General features: G+C 40.1%; 1 protein-coding gene across 1 annotated transcript in view; it reads left to right on the forward strand.

Annotated features, from left to right (window-relative positions):
- LOC309516599 (olfactory receptor 10A2-like) overlaps positions 1-15897 on the forward strand; it is a gene marked incomplete at its 3' end in the record, with an annotated part of 47188 nt that extends 31291 nt beyond the window's left edge. Inside the window, exon 2 of the mRNA XM_082195360.1 lies at positions 14943-15897. Within this exon, the coding sequence (XP_082051486.1) occupies positions 14944-15897 (954 nt within the window). The 5' untranslated portion in view covers position 14943. The remainder of the gene's footprint in view (positions 1-14942) is intronic.
- Between the last annotated feature and the right edge of the window lie 5252 nt (positions 15898-21149).

Genomic DNA, 21149 nt, shown 5'->3' on the forward strand with positions numbered 1-21149 from the left:
GCAGACTCTGGTGGTTAAGAAGAGATTAGTTATACATATGGGCAGACTGAAAGCATGCCAATGGGGACGAAGCACTCTACAGAACAGGCCACTGGTGAATTGTTTCTTGTCTATAGAGATAACAGTATATGTGCTGCTGGCAGTGTTGTTTTCTGTTGTATTTTATATGGGGAAGGCCCGGGGTTCAGTGCTTTGTGTGCAGAAGCCTCCAGGTACATTTCTTGGTGTCTCAAATGGGTGGGTTTGGGAAAGATTCATGTTTGAAAACCCAGAGAGCTGGTGTAAGTTCTGAACTAGATGGGCCAATTGTGTGACTCATTTAAGAGAATTGTTCTATGACTATAACTGTTTCTTAACAGATGCTAAGTTCTCATAAGGGGAATCTAATTTGAGCAGTTAATGTGCATAACAACTGAAAAGCCATAAAAATGACTCATGGGACCAAACTTTGGGATGAAGGTTATATTTTTTGAAATATAACAAAAATTGATGAAGTGCCAATAAATTAACCAAATTCAGAAAGTATAGACAGGGGAGGATATAATTTAACTCTAGCAGAGAAACATCTCTCCAGGCCCCTGTGCATGCAGCAAAGGTTCTAGAGGAAATGACTCCCTCCTTGCTATGGGAGCCTTGGATGAAAAACCCAACATGTACACCCAGAACGCACTGTCCACCATTCACCATAAAGTTCTGACATATTCCTAAAAGGTGTCCTAAACCCAATAACACCCTAATATAGCTACAATTTTACTTTTCACTTCCTCACCTGAGCAGAGGCAGAGCTAGCTGCTCTGGCACCCAGAGCGGCGTGCACCCAGGGGGCAGGGCTAGCCGCCCATGGGGGTGGAATGAATATCTCAGGGGGGAGTGTCCCAGGGGGGGCAGGGCAAATGTCCCAGGGGGGTGGGGCAAGTGTCCCGGAGGTGTGTGCCGCCCACCACGAGTGTCCCGAGTGGTGGGGCGGCGATGTCAACCCCCCTCAGGGATGACACCCGGGCCAGGCCGCACCCACCACACCCACCTTGTTCCACTTTTGCACCCTGGTAGGAGTCAGTCACACTCCTTAAGTTGTCAATCAAAATAGTCCCAGTAGTGTGGAATAGGTGGGAAAAGGAGGGAACCTTAGGACCAATTTGTTGGGGTGTGATTAAATGTTAGGAGAGTATATATTAGATATTATCCTTCCTTCCTCACATTTGTGAGTTCAGCAGAGTGCCAACCCTTTGCAACTTAAAAAGAAGCTCAGATAGGCTAGTTTTAGTCTTTTAGTTTAAGACACTTCCCTCCATGTCCCTGTTACTTCATTCACTCCCCAGGTGTGCTGTCTTTGCAGAATAATACACAACTGGTAGGTTTTGGTATGCTTTATTCAAAAGTAATTTCTTTGAAATAAATAAGTCTCCTTTGCTACATTGAAAAAACAGTGCTATTGTAATTGAGCAGATTTTCAATGTCACCCACCCAGCCACTACTGGTCTGCTTGCCATCATCTCTTACTTATTAATATATAGTAACCATAAACAAAAATACGAACTACAAAATGAATCAGCAAACCCTGTACACTTGCACAAGTTACAATGACAAGAGTTTGAAAACTGCTACTTCTTCTTCCTCTTCTGGATTTTGGTATTTTGATTTAAATGTCCAGACTATGAAATGTTGCACTTAAAGCAAGGGGACTACTCTAAATGACATATTTGTATCTTGCTGTTCCATTCAGGACATCAAAGCTGTGTACATTATCATCTGTCTGCCACTTCTGTCATTGTAATGGGATTCACCAGTGTTTTTCTGAGGGGATGCAGGGGTACACATACCCTTAAGCATTTGTGAATCTTTGTACTTTTGTCCATTTACTGTATTTATTTTCCCCGATTTGAACTATAAAATGGTGATTTTTCTTGAGTCAAAATGAGAAGTACCCCTAAACATTTTTTGTAGAAAACAAAGCACTGGGATTCACCTTATTTCTGTAACTGTAATTTATTTTAAAAACTGTTTTTAATCGTGATTTTTATGTTGTTTTAACCCTTAAACCTGTGAGGCAGGCTAGATTAAGTTAATATAGGTTCATAAACTGCAGTTTCTGCCAATAGATTGCCATGGTGTGGGAGACAATGTACCAGGCCCAGGAAATCCAGCTGACATCACTGTAGCAGGGTCACTTAACTGGCTTTGCTGAGAGACTAAGCTACCTCTGACTTTTCCTCTTTCTCAACTGACACTAAGTGACTATCATTCCATCAGGCTGCAGAAGAGGGAGTATTTGGTAGCAGAGCTACCACATTCGCTCTGATGAGGGACCAGCATCTTTTGGCCCCACCTCTCCCTAAACTGTTTCCATTCTAGCTGGTCCTTATAAGGACTGGACAACTTTAAGAACTGATGCTTGATGAGTTTGCGTTTCCATGCCCAACTTTTTTTTGTTTGGTGTTGTATTTTTGTAATTATAAACCTTGCGACAGGTGCTATCGAAGAAGAAGAAGAAGAAGAAGAAGAAGAAGAAGAAGAAGAAGAAGACTGCTGATCTGGGATTGTTTTGGGCTGAACAGTGGTGTAAAAGCTTAAATAGAAAAATGGGCAGATAAAACTGTAAAAGCTTATGTACAAATGTGTTAGTTATGAAAGTTTCTGAGGACTTCAGCGCTCCTTTCATGAATCAAGGCTCTAATGCCCTAGCTGGGAATTAATTGGAATGTGTCAAGATGATTTGCTAATAACTGTTGCTTCCAGTTATTTTCTTTCTTCTATATATTGCTGGAAACAATCTCAGCAGGTTACAGAAGTCAATTAACTACCATTCTAATCATAACTATCTAGATTGCAGGAGCTTCCGGAATTCGCTTACAACATTCACAACATGTTTGGCTTTCCACAGGTAAGTGTGGAATTATGATTTCTAAAACTGCAACTTGTTGCCTGGATATCCACAACTATTAATTATATTACTGATTTAATATTTGGATGTAGGGGTGCCTTTTGGTTCACACAATGTCTTGGGAAGTGTAAATTGGGTGGTTTTGCATTATAATAAGAGCTCAACCAAATTTCTTCTCCACCCCTATTTGGATGCTTGCAATGATAACTTTCTACTTGCATAATAGTTTTTGGCCAGGCAAATATGTTCTTGTCATTCAAAGGCTAATACTTTGTAAACTTGTGATTTGTGCAGAGCAAACAGCTGTCAGAGACTATAACAGGCACAGGAACAAGCCAAGCTCAGACAACTGGCAAACCTATTAGTTTTTTTATACTTTACAACTTATTGCTTTGGGCAATATAACCATCAAATCAGCCTGACTCTGTCAATTGGAAGTAACAGTGAAAGAGGTCTATTTCTCATCAATTGCTGCCCAGGCCTTTTAACTGGAAATGCCAAGTGATTAGAATTAGCACAGTGTGCTAGATACAATTCATGATATATGACAGAATGCAAAACACTTTCTCTAAAAAAAGAAAAAAGGAACACAGTAAGTTGCCTTATAGTAAGTCAGATCAGTGCTTCATCTAGCTCTATATTATTTTTTCCCAGTCCTACCTGGCGATCCCAGGGATTGAATCTGAGAGCATCTTCATGGAAAGCCGATGCTCTGCTGCTGAATGATGGACCTTCAAATCAATGTTCCAATGGTTTAATGAGAGAGGTGTGCAACATAACTCTGTGCCTGCTCTTTTGGTACTAAATCCAACAGTGCTTTAGCCAGTCATGTGATATCTCTACTCAGAACTAAATTCTATTTAGTTCAATGGGACTTCTCCCAAGGTATACAGAATTTTACTTTTATGGGTCCACTGGTCTCTTACGAGAAAGAGAGAATTTGTTAACTTCCATGGACTCTAGCTTTTCTTTATACAGTTGGGTTAGAGGTACACTAAAGTGCCAGACAATATAATGCATGCAAGTAAGGGTACTTCTGATCTCTCTTGCAAAGACTGAAAATATTCTGAACCTTATATCCATGGCTTTCAGAGAATATATTTTCTATAAAAGTCCTACACTTATAGATAGATGGAACAGCCTTATTTACAATCTGTTTCAGTTTTACATCTGCGCAGTATGGATGAGGGAGATATTTAGTTCAGATCTCATACAGTTACCTATCTAATTTGCGTTTCCAAGAACAATCACAAACCAAAATGCAGGTATCCTTTGCAATTCTCTGAAATTTGAAAAATAATTCTGAAGCAAAATAATAATAATAAATGTGTAAAGAAAGTGTGCATAAAAGTGCATATCTTAGTGATGCTGAAATATGATACCACTTCCATCAGCCAGGGTGGTAGATTGATCAGGGGATCTTTTTGTGATATCCCCCCAAAAGTTCAACAACTAAAAAGTATTGATTTCAAAATTTTGGCACCCAAAAATAGGGGTCGTCTTATACATGGGGGTGTCTTCTATATGGAAAAATATGGTAGTCCCTTAGGCTGTGGGGAAATGACCAAGACAATGTCACCCTGTTAGCTTCATGGCCTACTACTAGTCCAACATTTTAACCGCTATAGCTGTCTCTTTCTCTTTTGTCACAAAGGTGGAAAATAACCTGTTCCAAAACTAAAGGTGGGTTGAAACATTTTCCTTTGCAGGTCCTAATATCAGAAATTCACATATCACAGTTGCTTTTTAAAAATCCTTGCAGGAGGAGCATGCAGAAGAAACCACAAAAAGGAACACAAGCAGCACCACATTTGAATTTGTGCTCCTGGGAATCTCACACAGATATGATTTACAGTCTGTGCTCTTTGCTGCCTTTCTGCTAATCTACCTGTTCATAATGATGGGGAACCTGCTGGTTTTTGCTGCTACTATATCAAATCGCACTCTGCATACACCCATGTACTTCTTCCTTAGACATTTGTCTCTTTTGGATATCTGCTATGCATCTGTGACTCTTCCTCAAATGCTGGTGAACCTAATGTCAGAGAAAAAAGTTATCTCATTCTTTGGCTGTGCCATGCAGCTGTTCTTCTATGTTTTCCTTGGAGCTGCTGTGTGTTACCTCCTGGCTATTATGGCATATGACCGCTACCTGGCCATCTGCCACCCTTTGCATTATATGAGGCTCATGACCAGGAGGGCTTGCTTCCTGTTGGTTTCTGGATGCTGGCTCAGTGGGTTGTCCATATCGCTTATGGAGACATGGTTGGTATTTTCCCTCCCCTTCTGTGGCCCAGGTATCATCAATCACTTCTTCTGTGATATCCGCCCATTAGTAAGATTGCACTGCCCAACTACCTACATAAACGAGGTGGAGAGAATTCTAACTGTCTTCCTGGTTCTCATCACACCATTCATATTTATCTTGGTCTCCTACATTCTCATATTTCTAGCTATTTTGAAAATCACTGCAGTAGATGGTAGGCAAAAAGCTCTTGGTACGTGCTCCTCACATTTGCTCTCCGTGGTCCTCTTCTTTGGCACAGCTATGTTCACATACTTGAGGCCAAGTTCTAGTTATCCAGCTCCTACAGACAAATTTCTCTCCCTCACCTATACTGTGGCTCCAGCCATGTTCAATCCTGTTATCTACAGCCTGAGGAACAGACAAATGAAACATGCCCTGAGCAGTTTGTTAGCCAAAAGCAGACAGTTTGTAGGCATGGGAAACATTCATTTTGGTGTCTGACTAATTAGACAATCAATCTCTTTGGAAATGGCTACGCACCTCTTAAGGGCCAAATATCTAGGTTATTCTTGTGACCCAATTGTCCTTTATCCCTTCAGAAATTGGTGATGCCAGAGCAGGGGTAGGGTATCTTTTGTCCTCTGGTTGCTGTTGGCCTCAGTGGTAAGAAGAAGAAGAAGAAGAAGAAGAAGAAGAAGAAGAAGAGGAGGAGGAGTTTGGATTTGATACACCGCCTTTCACTCCCCTTAAGGAGTCTCAAAGCGGCTAACATTCTCCTTTCCCTTCCTCCCCCACAACAAAACTCTGTGAGGTGAGTGAGGCTGAGAGACTTCAGAGAAGTGTGACTAGCCCAAGGTCACCCAGCAGCTGCACACAGAGGAGTGGGTAATCAAACCCGGTTCACCAGATTACAAGTCTACCGCTCTTAACCACTACACCACACTCTCTCTCATTCTCTCTTAGGAATGATGGCAACTGCAGTCCAACAACATCCAAAGGACAACAGACTCCTCATCCCTGCACTAGGTTGAGACTGCATTTCTTAGTGCAGAAAGTATTGATCTAATGTGTAGAGATCTTTCCTATTCTAATTAGTTCAAGAGGGTTCTAGAAGCTTCTCTGTGTGAAAGAAACTTCATGATATTTGGGTTATTCCCTCAGAGAAGCTGAGTACAGCTGGTTTGAACTGGTTCTCTTCTCTCTTCTGTCAAGGTCATGCTGACTGTAAAACTAAGGCCCGAAGGAGCCTGGGTTTCACTTTCTCTTATCTCTTTTCCTTCTGGTGTGGTGTTCTATACTGTACATAGTACAGTGGTACTTCGGATTACAGACGCTTCAGGTTACAGACTCTGCTAAACTGGAAGTATTACCTCGTGTTAAGAACTTTGCTTCAGGATGAGAATAGAAATCGCGTGGCGGCGGTGCGGCAGCAGCAGGAGGCCCCATTAGCTAAAGTGGTACCTCAGTTTAAGAACAGTTTCAGGTTAAGAACGGACCTTCAGAATGAATTATGTTCTTAACCCGAGGTACCACTGTATGCTTAGTGTTAAGGTTTACATTTATAAGTTACTGTAAGTTTAAGTTAAGTCTGCTGTAACTGGATTTCTTATGGACAGGGCCAATCCTGAATGTATTGGATTTGTGACCATTATGCTCATTTGCCTTCAGTAGCAGTAAAGCTCTGCAATTGCCTCTTGTCTATTTTTTGGGAAGCCTGCAACATGTTTAAGTTGTTAATCTGCTAACTATACATTGGAATCTACTCTGGATCAATATTGAGTAGAATTACATGACAGAAACATGCAGTTGCAGTTGGAGCTGACCTACGCAGAAGCAACAATCATACCACAAAAGTAACAAAAGGGCCTGAATAAAAGATCAAAATTGATATTTTAGTGTGGCAGCACCAGCGCTTTGGAACTTCCTGCCTGTTGACATGAGGTAGGCACCTTGACTGTAATCTATTTTGTGCCTGCTAAGAAACATTTTTGTTTAGACAAGCCTACCCAAACATCTAGGGGGCTGATGTATGTCTTATCTGTTCTTAGTTTACTGCTGATTTCATTTTTTGAATATTTTCAATAGTTGTTATTAACTGTTTTTCCTGATCGTTTTATTCTCTTAATGACTTTGAAGTTTGTCTTTACAATCAAGCGATGTATACTTTTTATTAAATAAATAAATTAAATCATAAAAATACATCATATATTAAATTGCCTATAAAGTTTTTCTCTCCCTTTAGAAACATCAGCAGCTATTCATTAGGTCTGTGCATACGGCCCGCAAAGACCCACAATCCTGAACTGAATCAGGACAATCTGGGAAAGTGAATCAAGGCTTGCCCCAGGGACTGGTGGACTTTGGGTTTATCTGCCCCCCCCAATATTTTATTCAAGTTTGTATCCCTGGCAGCACCTAAGTGACAACCATAGGGTGCAAACATGGGCAATGCATATAGCAGTCCTGAATGAATACTCAATAAATAGCTGGTGTTGCCTAACCTGGCTACAAATTTTGTACAAAGAAGTCAGGATGAATTCTCCATAAACAGGTCATCTAGAAGTGACCTTACAAGCAAGCTGAACCACCTAAATACTTACTTTCTTATTTCAATTTTTTTTTTTTATAATCTCCATGTCTGGGAGATTATATGTGTGTGTGTATAATGACTACATTGGTCATTATAACTCTTTGAAAGAGCAACAGGGAGTGATTTTCATGCATGATTTAGACCAGGCTTGGTTTCACCAAGAAAGGGTATAGTTGGCCCAATGTGATATATAAGGCAAAGTCAGTAAGACGTACAATGGAAGCAGGGAAGAACTTTAATTCCCCTCCTTCCACAACTGCCAGTATGGATAGGCCAATCAGGCCAGAGCTATCAAGTAAGCTGTCACCACACCTGCTTAGCACTCTCTGCCCCCAGATAGGGATGATTTCCCCCAGATAGGGAGGACCCAAGGTAGGTAATAAGCAGGGAAGACCTAACCTTCCTGGCTGTACTCTGAGCCCAATGTGGCCTTCTTTTCTTCATCATTCCCCAATTTAAACACACGTAGCATGACTCCGAAATGGTTTAGACACATTAGAAGAAAATTTCCTTTCAGTTTAGTGGAAATAGACAAAGGAGCTGAAAATAAGAAAAACAAAATATTGCTATGTGATATCAGGAAAGAAACACTCCTAACAATAGGCTGGGTTCACATCCAAGTGCTGTTGCTGGTTTCCATTTTGTTTGTATGAATCACTCAAAGTGATATGCGAAAATTAAAAGCAAATATTATAAGTCAATATTAAGCAAAGGGGGGGGGGAGAAACACTAACAGTGCATTCCGGTACATTTCTGCTCAGAAGTAAATTCCCTTGAGATCAAAAAGGCTCACATTCAGGTAGGTGGATAAAGGATTGAAGCAAACAAATCATGCACTAAAGTGGTGACATGCAGCAAACCAGCAAATGTGTACAGAGACCTGTGCATGTCCGTACAATCGTATGTCCCTTCAAGCAAAGGATTTTAAAAGAACTGTCACAATGAATAACCTTAATAACGCATGTGGCCACTCCAACTGTCATTCATTGTGATCTGTTTTGGAGCACAGCTCCCAGAGGGAAGAATATGGGAAAATAAAACATGCCCATTGTGGCTGGTGAAGAGGCAAATACATTGCAAGCAGCCTAAGATCCCTGCCTTCTATCAGTGTGGCTGAAAAATCACTAGTGCCACTGGTGAGTCAAGAGCAGAGAGCTGCGTGTGACCTTCCAGGTATTCCGTAAGTACGAGATTATTTTCTTTTGAAGGCTTTGGCATGTTTCACTCTTAGTACACTTCTCATGATTGATACTAAATTCTTTCTTGGACAGTTATTATTTTTCAAGTTTGATGCATTTATTGAGGAACAATCCTACCAAAGGTTGGCACTTATAAATCCTATTTTTAATAAAGAAAATGATGATTATATGAATTGCATTTTCCGTGAAATCGTTCAATGATTATTAAAATAAAACTTCCCCATATTAAGAAGACATGGGAGCTATAAGCATAATTTAGAATATTTATTATAAGATCACTTCTAAATCCTATTGATTTCAGTTAAATACTTTATTCTATTCTAGCACTGAAAACAACAGGGCTTAAAACTGATGTAGCTAGATCAGCTATTTATAATATAAAATTTACACGAGATAACAGTAGTTAAAAGCATACGTATATTCCACTCATTCTTCAAAGAGTTCATGAAAGCTTAAATATAATGCATAGAAGGTATAATATGAAGACAATGCTAGAACCAGAATTTAGTAACTTCTGTTTTAGAAGTATGCTATGTGACTTTGGATCATTCCCTGATCTGCTAGGTACTCTTATAACAGAGTTCCACATATACACTATATAAAAAGATTTTGTAGAACCAATCATATCCTAAATTCATGTTCAAGTATGTTCTTTTTCCAGGATGCATAACAGAAAAGAACACATTCTACAAAACAGTACAACACCAGCAACGTTCATCCTCCTGGGTCTTTCTGACGATCCAAACCTGCAAAGTGCATTATTCTTCACTTTCCTGGCACTTTATATCATTATTCTGACAGGAAACCTTCTCATCATTCTTCTGACATTGGTTGACTCTGCCCTCCACACTCCCATGTATTTCTTCCTAAGAAACCTGTCTTTTCTGGAGATCTGCTACACATCAGTCAATGTCCCTAAGATGCTGGCAAACCTCCATTCTGGAAATAAATCCATCTCCTTCATCGGATGTGCTCTGCAGACCTACTTTGATTTCTTCCTTGGTGGGTCAGAATGTTTCCTTTTGGCCTCAATGGCCTATGATCGATATGTTGCCATTTGTAAGCCCTTACACTACCACGTCCTGATGAGCCAAAAAGTTTATACTACTTTAGCTGTGGTATCTTGGTTAAGTGGGTTTCTGATGTCCTTTGGTCACACCAGCATGGTGTTTACTGTCTCCTACTGTGGCTCAAATGTGATCAATCACTTTGTCTGTGACATCCCTCCTTTGCTGAAATTGGCTTGTGGGGACACCTCAAGGGTTGAAATTGCAGTCTTTGTGGTGGCTATGATTTTTGTGACTTTTCCTTTTATCCTGATCTTGATGTCTTATGCGGGCATTATAACCACCATTGTGAAGATGTCCTCCTCAGAGGGTCTGAAGAAGACCTTCTCCACCTGCTCTTCACACCTCATTGTGGTGACCTTGTTCTATGGTTCTGCTTGTATTACATATTTGAAGCCCAATTCCACGTACTCACCAAACACTGACAAATTTCTCTCACTTTTCTATACAGTTATCGGTCCCATTTTGAACCCCCTCATTTACAGCTTGAGGAATAAAGAGGTAAAGGGTGCCTTTAAAAGAATTTGGGATAGAAGACCCTTTCAGTGATAAAAATGAACTGACATATTGTGGGAGTTCCAAAATAGGTAGGGACTTGTACCTACTAATTTCTGAAAGCATTGGCTTGGATCCAGAATGATTTAGTAGACCTGTGGTCCCCTTAAAATTAATGGGATTAAGTTAATTATGCTTTAATATATGATCCTTGATTTAAATGGGAATTTAATTCATTTGACCTTTCCTGTATCTACCTAACAACTCAAACAGTGGGATAATTTATAGTAAATAAATTTGTGTGAGGAAAGATTGTGCTTCCCTCCTAGTGAAATCTACAAAAATCCCCCAAAAGATATCTCAGTGAGGGTTGAAGATTCCTCCTAAACATTTTGTACAGTGGTACCTCGGGTTACATATGCTTCAGGTTACCCACACTTCAGGTTACAGACTCCACTAACCCAGAAATAGTACCTCGGGTTAAGAACTTTGCTTCAGCATTAGAACAGAAATTGTACTCCAGCGGTGCGGCAGCAGCAGGAGGTCCCATTAGCTAAAGTGGTGCTTCAGGTTAAGAACAGTTTCAGGTTAAGTATGGACCTCCGGAACGAATTAAGTACTTAACCCGAGGTACCACTGTATTGGGGAATGGATGGAAAACTATTGGGGGAAGTGTGAATCATCCTCGATTAAGCTTGGAATCTAATATAACTTAATATGAAAGTCATTCTCTGTCAGAAAGTTTCCTGCCCCTTCATCCCCAACCATTGGAGCCGAAGGGTAAATCACAAGCTTTGTCTGCAAAAGGTCCCATGTTCAGTTCAGGCAGGGCTGGGAAAGATTTTTCCCTGAAACTCTGGGGAACTTCTGCCAAGCTACATTCAGAGGTGGGGTTTATTGCATGAGTTTTTCTGGTTATGATGCTAGTGCTTCTGTCCTAATTTCTCACATTCCTTTTGCACTGCAATAGCAGCTACATTCCAGAACTGTGGTGTTTTTTATATTTAAAAAATTGCTAAAATGCTGAACTACATTATAAAGGACAGAAAAGCATTATATGCAGGGATACTGCCCACATTTTGTTTTTCTTTTTTTTTTAATAGAATTTTTATTGGTTTTACAAACTTTTTTAAATAACAAACAAACACTTAAAAAGACAAACATACACGTATAGTTTCATAACATATTTTCATAAACCTCTTTTCTTGGACTTCCCCATACCCCCCCTTTCTGCATCCCAATGTCCATAATTTTTAGCAACTCCCAATTGTTACTTCCAACCTCTGTCATCTTAGTCCTCTCTATATTCTGACCTTATATCACGGGATACTGCCCACATTTTGTCACATGAACTCACAATGCAATAATTCCCTCCGTTTGGACTTCTCCTAGCATGCTTCTGTTCCAGTGGTGTTTTCATTTGTCTATTTCATCCAGTATAAAGAACCCTAAATCTACCTATCTTCTGCATTGATTTCCAAAATTTGCAGAGACTAAATTAGTGTTGATTGACGTCCCCCTGGCTACTGACTGCCTTGTGATTGTCTGGACAATGCCAGATATCATTCAAGACCTACCTGGATCAAACCTCTTGGAATTGAACTGTTGCCATATAGCCCATTGTCTCTGAACATCCCTCATATTACTTGACCATCATGGACCCTCCACATTTCCTTTTTTTACAGGGATAGTCCTGGATTTACTGAAGCTGTCTCAGTTTCTGGTTCGATCCCAGAATGTCTCGCTTTTTCTTAGGATGTCCCTATTTTCATTGGAGAAATTTTGGAGGTATGGAGTTAGGCAACCCCCAAGCCAAGGAAATAAGTACTATACAGCCTTTGAAGGATGCATTGTATAGGGAATGTGTTTTTTAATGTTTAATTTTTTATGTTTTTATATATATTGGAAGCCACACAGATTGGCTGGGGCAACCCGGTCAGATGGGCAGGGGATTGATAATAACAATAATAATAACAATAATAATAATAATAATAATAGGGTGTCCTTGTTTCATTGGAGACATGCTGGAGGGTTTGAAATCAATGCTGCTTCTTTGCACAGAATTATACCCAAAGGCTGATTGTAAGTAGCTGCAGTAAGATAGGTCCTGCAGGAGGTTGAACCAGTTGACCCTCAGGGTCCCTTCCAACTCTGCAGTTCTATGCTATCATTATAGCAAGGCATGGGATAGCCTGTGGAATTATTTCTATTGTTGTTATCGTTGAACTACCATTTGTCCTCTTACTTTCTGCTTAGCTCTTAATAAACTTCATCCAAATAACTGTCTGGATTATCGTGTGTATTGTTGCCAAACCCAAATGGAATTTTTCACTTATGTGTCTACAACATTTTGGAGATTGGAGTCTGCCAAAAAGAGAAAGCTACATTGGGCTCAGAAAAGATTCAAGAACGCTAGGTGCTCTCTGTGTCTCCCCTCCTCATTACCTGCTTTGGATCCTCTGAAATCACCCTTTGGCTGCATAGTATATTAAGCAGATGGGGGAGGGGCAGCTTACTTGCTGGTTCGGGCATAACTGACCTACACCCAGACTGACAGCGGTGGAAGGAAGGGAACGAAATTTCTCCCCAATCCTTTCACTGTACATTTTATGAACTTTGTTTTGTATACCAAATGGTGGTAACTACAACTTTTATTGGTAAAACCAAGCCTGGCCTCAGTCATTCAGGACAATCACCCCTGTAGCCCTTTCAAAGACTTATAATGGCCAAGGTAGAATATGAAAATCTATCATCTATATCTATCTATCTGTCATCTATCTATCTAATCAAAAGATCTCACTTTGGGGACGAAAAGTAAGGATTTTAGTGGTCCAGCTTGCTATTAAGGTCAGTTTCCGATGATCTGTTTATTTAGCATTCATACTGATTTCTTTGTACAATGTTTGTGGCAAGGATAGGCGTCACCCACACTTGCATTTTCTCCACGCTTTCCAGACATTGTCTGCAATTTAAAGCTTCTTTTCTGAATGCTTCCACATCACCTCCTCCAGAGCTTCCTCGTGAAAAAACACTCTTTAAAGCTGAATTGGAGCAAATGTCAAACCTCAGAAAACCCGAATTGACATTTGCTCTGATTCTGCCTGGAAGAGTGGGTTTTCACGGGAAAAGCGCTGGCATGGGGGGCGGGGAACCAAGGACACAGAGATTTAAATCCCGTATTTGTGCCTGGAAAATGATGGGGAACTGAGCATTAATTCTTGTTTGTTTGCTATAGGTTATACAATATGGTCAAGAAAGTGTTTTAAAATTACAGTATATTTGTTGGAATCAATCTGTCTCAATCAATCTGATTGTTTGAGGGCAATCAAACCACTGAATTGGCAGAAATGAATGGATGTTCTGGCCTGCCCAGATGACAAGACCCCTTTCTCAACCTCACTGATGTAGTCGAGATGAAACAGCAATACATTTGACACCAGCTTAGCTGCAGGAGTTGTCCCAGAAGACTGCTTCTGGGAGCCACAGGTGACAGCTGAGTGGAGGGTGGGGACCAAAGGGAAACAAACTACCCAAGAATCATTTGTGTACCAACAGAGGTACTACCCCTCCCCACCCCATTCACCCCATGCAAGGGGTTGGACTAGATGACCCTTACGTCCCTTCCAACTCTACAGTTCTATAATTCTATGTGTGCATAGCCATATGCCCCATAGAACAAAGAATGAAGGGCTTTAAAGTCATCTTAATAGAAATATCACAGTGGATAACTGAATAGCTACATTAATGCATCTGCCTGATCAGTGAGTTATTCATTGTGATCTGTCTTGGAGCAGAGCTCCCAGAGGGAAGAATCTGGCAGAATAAAACATGGTGAAGAGGCAAATACACTGAAAGCAGCCTAGGATCACTATGTTCTATAACTGTGCCTGAGAAATCTCTAGTGCAACTAAGGCGTCAGGAACAGAGAGCTGGGTGTGACCTTCCAGTGTTCAGTAAGTACCAGATTGTTTTCTTTTGAAGCCCTTGGCATGTTTCACTCTGAAGGAACACACTTCGTAAATTCTTTCTCTTGAATGATACTAAATTATTTTTGGACAATGTTTATTTTTCAAGTTTGATGCCTTTTAATAATGTTATTTAGGAACAATCCTACCAAAGGTTAGCACTTGCTATGTTTAATAAAGAAAATTATATAGATGGAAATGAATATATAGATGGAAATTTCAGAGAAATCTCTTGTATGATTATTAAAAAATTCTTCCCCATATGAACAAGACACAGAAGCTATAGGTATAATTTGGAATTTTTATTATAAGATCACTGCTAAATCCTATTGATTCCAATCAAGTTAAACACTGCAGTATGTGCCTTTGAATCATTCCCTGATCAGCTAGGCAGTCCTTGAACAGAGTTCCACATCTAATCTATATAAAGAGATTTTGTATAGCCAAACAATCATATCCTATATTACAGTAATCAGTTCTTTATGTTCTCTTTCAAGGATGCAGAACAGAAAAGAATACATTCTACAAAACAGTACAACACCAGCTAAATTCATCCTCCTGGGTCTTTCTGATGATCCAAACCTGCAAAGTGCATTATTCTCCACTTTCCTGGTACTCTATATCATCACTCTCGCAGGAAACCTTCTCATCATTCTTCTGACATTGGTTGACCCTGCCCTCCACACCCCCATGTATTTCTTCCTAAGAAACCTGTCTTTTCTGGAGATCTGCTACACATCAGTCAATGTCCCTAAGATGCTGGCAAACCTCCTTTCTGGAAATAAATCCATCTCCTTCATCGGATGTGCTCTGCAGACCTACTTTATATTCTTCCTTGGTGGGTCAGAATGTTTCCTTTTGGCCGCAATGGCCTATGATCGATATGTTGCCATTTGTAAGCCCCTACGCTACCCTGTCCTGATGAGCCAAAAGGTTTATATTACTTTAGCTGGAGCATCTTGGTTAAGTGGGTTTCTGATGTCCTTTGGTCACACCACCATGATGTTTACTCTCTCCTATTGTGGCTCCAATGTGATTAACCACTTCTTTTGTGACATCCCTCCTTTGCTGAAATTGGCTTGTGGGGACACCTCAAGGGTTGAAATTGCAGTCTTTGTGGCAACTATGATTTTTGGGACTTTGCCTTTTATCCTGATCTTGATGTCTTATGCTGGCATTATAACCACCATTTTGAAGATCTCGTCCTCTGAAGGTCGGAAGAAAACCTTTTCCACCTGCTCTTCACATCTCATTGTGGTGACCTTGTTTTATGGTTCTGCTTGTATTACATATTTGAAGCCCAATTCCACTTACTCACCAAACACTGACAAATTTCTCTCCCTTTTCTATACTGTTATTGGTCCCATTTTGAACCCCCTCATATACAGCCTGAGGAATAAAGAGGTAAAGGGTGCCTTTAAAAGAATTTGGGATAGAAGACCCTTTCGGTGATAAAAATGAACTGACATATTGTGGGAGTTCCAAAATAGGTACGGGCTTGTACCTATTAATTTCTGAAAGCATTAGCTTGGATCCATAATTTTTTATTAGAACTGTGGTCCCCTTAAAATTAATGGGATTAAGTTAATTATGCTTTAATATATGTCCCTTGATTTAAATGGGAATTTAATTCATCTAACCTTGCCTTTATCTACCCAACAGATCAAACAGTAGGACAATTTATTGTAAACAAATTTTTGTGAGGAAAATTGTGGTTCCCTCCTAGTGAAATCTCCAAAAATCCCCAAAAAAATATCTTAGTGAGGGTTGAGGATTCGTCCTAAACAATTTTTGTTGGGGAATGGATTGAAAACTATTGGAGGAAGTGGGAATAATCCTCGATTAAGCTTGGAACCTAATATAACTTAATATGAAGGTCATTTTCTGACACAAAATTTCCTGTCCCTTCATCCAATTCCATCAGAGCCCAAGGTTAGATCGCATGCTTTGTTTGCAAAAGGTCCCATATTCAGTCCAGACAGTGCTGGGAAAGATTTTTTTCCTGAAATTCTGGGAAACCTCTGCCAAACTGCATTCAGAGGTGGGGCTTATTGCATGAGTTTTTCTGTTATGCTAGTGCTTCTGTCCCAATTTCTAACATCCCTTTTGCACTTCAATAGCTGCTGCATTCCAGAATTGTGGTTTTTTAAAAAAAACAACAACAACACAACAACAGCTTGCTTCTCCACCATGCTGCATTAGATTTTAAATGGCAGGAAAGAATTATATGCAGGGATACTGCCCACATTTTGTCACATGAACTCACAATGCAATAATTCCCTCTCTTTGGACTTCTCCTAGCATGCTTCTGTTCCAGAGGTGTTTCCATTTGTCTGAATCAGCCACTACAAAGAAGCCCAAACCCATCTTTTTTCTGCATTAATTTCCAAAATTTGCAGAGACTAAATTAGCATTGATTGGCATTCCCCTGGCTACTGACTGCCTTGTGATTGTCTGGGCAGTGCCAGATATCATGGAAGACCTACTTGGATCAAAACTCTTAGAAGTGAACTGTTGCCATATAGCCCATTGTCTCTCAACATCCCTCATATAACTTGACCATCACAGACCCTCCATGTTTTCATTTTTTTTACAAGGACAGTCCTGGAGTTACAGAAGCTGTCTCAGTTTCTGATTTGATCCCAGAATGCCCCACCTTTGGTTAGAATGTCCCTATTTTCACTGGAGAAATATTGTGTGTATGGAGTTAGGCAACCACCCACCCACCCCCCGAGCCAATTACATAAGTAACTATAGAGCCTTTAGAAGATATCTGAAGATATCTGTATAGGGAAGTTTCTAAACATTTTATTCAGTTTTTATATATTTTGGAAGCCACCCAGAGTGGCTGGGGCAACCCAGGCATATGGGCAGCGGATTTATAATGATAGCAGCAGCAGCAACAACACTAATAATAATAATAATAATAATAATAATAATAATAATAATAAAAGATTTCCCACTTTTCATTGTAGAAATATTGGAGGGTCTGCAATCAATGCTGCTATTTTGCACAGAATGAGACCCAAAGGCTGATTGTAAGTTGCTGCAGTAAGATAGGTACTACAGGTGGTTGAACTAGTTAACCCTCAGGGTCCCTTCCAAGTCTACGATTCTATGATACTATGATAGGCAGGCATGGGATAACTTGTGGGTAAATTTTTTATTTTTTATTTTTTGTTGAAGCAACTTCCTGTCTTCCATTTGTCCTCTTACTTTCTGCTTAGCTCTTAATAAACTTCATCAAAATAACTGGATTATCGTGTGTATTGCTGCTGGACCCAAAGGGAATTTTTCACTTATGTGTATACACCATTTTGGAGTCATACTACATACTACACTACTACATGTGATAAGATTGGAGTCTGCCAAAGAAGAGAAAGCTACATTGGGGTCAGAGAAGATCCAGGAAGGCTAGGTGCTCTCTGTATCTCCCCTCCTCATTACCTGCCTTGGATCCTCTGAAATCACCCATTTGGGGGCAGAACATGTTAAGCAGGTGAGGGGAAGCTTACTTGCTAGTTCTGGTTTAACTGGCCTACACTCAAACTGACAGCGGTGGAAGGAAGGGAACAAAGGTTCTCCCCACTCCTTCCACTATAGCTTTTGCCAACTTTGTTTTGTATGCCAAATGGTGGTAACTACAACTTTTATTGGTGAAACCAAGCTTGGTCTCAGTCATTCAGGACAATCACCCCTGTAGCCCTTTCAAAGACTTATAATTGCCAATGTAGAATATGTAAACCTGTCTGTCTGTCTGTCTGTCAATCTATCTATCATCTATCTATCTATCTATCTATCTTCTATCGCAGGGACACTGGTGGTGCTGTGGAACAAATAACTGAGCCTCTTGGGCCTGCCGATCTGAAGGCTGGCATTTCGAATCCCTGTTATAGGATGAGCTCCCCTTGCTCTGTCCCAGATCCTGCCAACCCAGCAGTTCGAAAGCATACCAGCGTGAGTGGATAAATAGGTACTGCTAGTGCAGGAAGGTAAACAATGTTTCTGTGTGCTTGTTTCCATCTTGGTGCGCCTTTCACTGGAAGCAGTTTAGTCATGCTGGCCACATGACCCAGAAAGCTGTCAGTAGACAAATGCCAGCTCCCTCGGCCTGAAAGCGAGATGAGCGCCACAACCCCATAGGCGCCTTTGACTGGACTTAACCATCCAGGGGTCCGTTACCTTTTACCTACCTACCTATCTATCATCTCCATTTCTATCTCTATCTATCATCTATCTATCTATCTATATCTATCTATCTATATCTATCTATCATCTATCTAGCTATCTATCTATCATCTATCTATCTATTATCTATCTATCTATCTATCTATCTATCTATCATCTATCATCTATCATCTATCATCTATCATCTATCATCTATCTATCTATCTATCATCTATCATCTATCTATCTATTATCTATCTATCATCTATCTATCTATTATCTATCTATCATCTATCTATCTATCTATCTATCTATCATCTATCTAGCTATCTATCTATCATCTATCTATCTATTATCTATCTATCTATCTATCATCTATCATCTATCATCTATCATCTATCATCTATCTATCTATCTATCATCTATCATCTATCTATCTATCATCTATCTATCATCTATCATCTATCTATCTATTTATTATCTATCTATCATCTATCTATCTATCTATCTATCTATCTATCTATCTATCTATCATCTATCTAGCTATCTATCTATCATCTATCTATCTATTATCTATCTATCTATCTATCATCTATCTAGCTATCTATCTATCATCTATCTATCTATTATCTATCTATCTATCTATCTATCATCTATCATCTATCATCTATCTATCTATCATCTATCATCTATCTATCTATTATCTATCTATCATCTATCTATCTATCTATCTATCTATCATCTATCTATCTATCTATCTATCATCTATCTATCTATTATCTATCTATCTATCTATCTATCTATCTGACATCTATCTATCATCTATCTATCTATCAATCTATCTATCTATCTATCTATCTATCCATCTATCTATCGTCAGCTTCGTTCCAGAGCTGACAGAGACTGGGAATGAGAACAGACAAAGAGAGATAAGGACATTGGAATGTGAGAGGGAGGAGGGACAGCCTAGTGGCATGGCTTCAGAGAACAGAGAGCAGGCAGCAGATAGCAGATAGCAATGGTAACCTGATCCCTGAGCATAGTGAGCAAGGAAAGGGGAGTCAGAGCAGAGATACACAAAATAGCAGTCTTAGCTCAGAAACAGAGGGAGGTAGACAGGGAATAGCCAGCCCAAAAATTTGAGGGTGCGAAAAGGTCAGTGAGAGGAGGGGAAAAGAGCAAAAGCAAAAGGGCTTTTTCCCCTGTTGGAGGAAGAGGAAGGGGTGGAGTTTAGACTCGGCAACTGCGAACTTGGAGTCAGACACGGCGTGAAGGAGCTCCAAAGTGATCTATATGTTTGAGCAATAAACCTGAGATAATTACTACCAGTGTCTCGCTTCTTTGGAAGAGCCAAGCCATTACTCTATCTATCTATCTATCTATCTATCTATCTATCTATCAACAAACACATCTCTCTCTTGGGGGAAAAAGGATGTTAGTGGTCCAGCTTGATATTAAGGTCAGTTCGAGATGGCCTGTTTATTAAGCATTCTTACTGATTTCTTTGTACAAAGTTTCTGGCAAGCTTAGGCATCTTCCACACTTATCCTTTCGCCACACTTTCCAGACAGGGTTGAAAGTTTAAAGCTTCATTTCTGAATGCTTCCACATTACCTTCCCCAGAGCTTCCTTGTGAAAATCCACTCTTCAGAGTTGAATTGGAGCAAATGTAACACCTCAGAAAACCTGAATTGACATTTGCCCTGATTCTGCCTAGAAAAGTGGGTTTTCATGGTGAAAGCTCTGGTGTAGGGGGGGGGGGAATCCCACAAGGATGCAGAGATTTAAATCTCGGACCTATGCCCGGAAAATGATGGGGGAAAGGTTAGTATAGATAAACCCTTAGACAACATCAGGTATTTACTGAGCATTAATTCTTGTTTGTTGGCAGAAGGTTATACAACTTGGTCAAGAAAGTGTTTTCCCATTATATTTGTTGGCCTCAGTCTGCCTCAGGAGATAATCAAACCACTGGATTGGCAGAATTGAAGGGCCGTCCTGGACACATGCCTGAGCAGTGTGTATTGATGTTCTGGGCTGCTCACATGACAAGACCCCTTTTTCAACTTCACAGATGTGGTCGAGAGGAAAACAGCAATACATTTGGCACCAGCTTAACAGCAGGAGTTGTCCCAGAAGACAGATTCTGGGAACCACAGGTAACAGCTGAGTGCAGGGTGGAGACCAAAGGGGAACAAACTACACAAGAAGAATCATGTGTGTACCAACAGAGGAACCCCCTGTCCCAAACCCATATGCCCCATGCAAGAGGTTGGACTAGATGACCCTTGGGTCCCTTCCAACTCTACAATTCTATAATTCTATGTCTGCACAACCATATGCCCCATAGAACAAAGGATGAGGGGCTTTAAAGTTAATATAGTAGAAATATCACAATGGATAACTGAATAGGTACATTAATGCATCTGCCTGATCAGTGAGTTACTCATTGTGATCTGTCTTAGAGCACGGCTCCCAGAGGGAAGAATCTGGCAAAATAAAACATGGTGAAGAGGCAAATACACTGAAAGCAGCCT

Source organism: Podarcis vaucheri, assembly GCF_965113315.1.
Source record: "Podarcis vaucheri genome assembly, chromosome: 13".
Lineage (NCBI taxonomy): Eukaryota > Metazoa > Chordata > Lepidosauria > Squamata > Lacertidae > Podarcis > Podarcis vaucheri.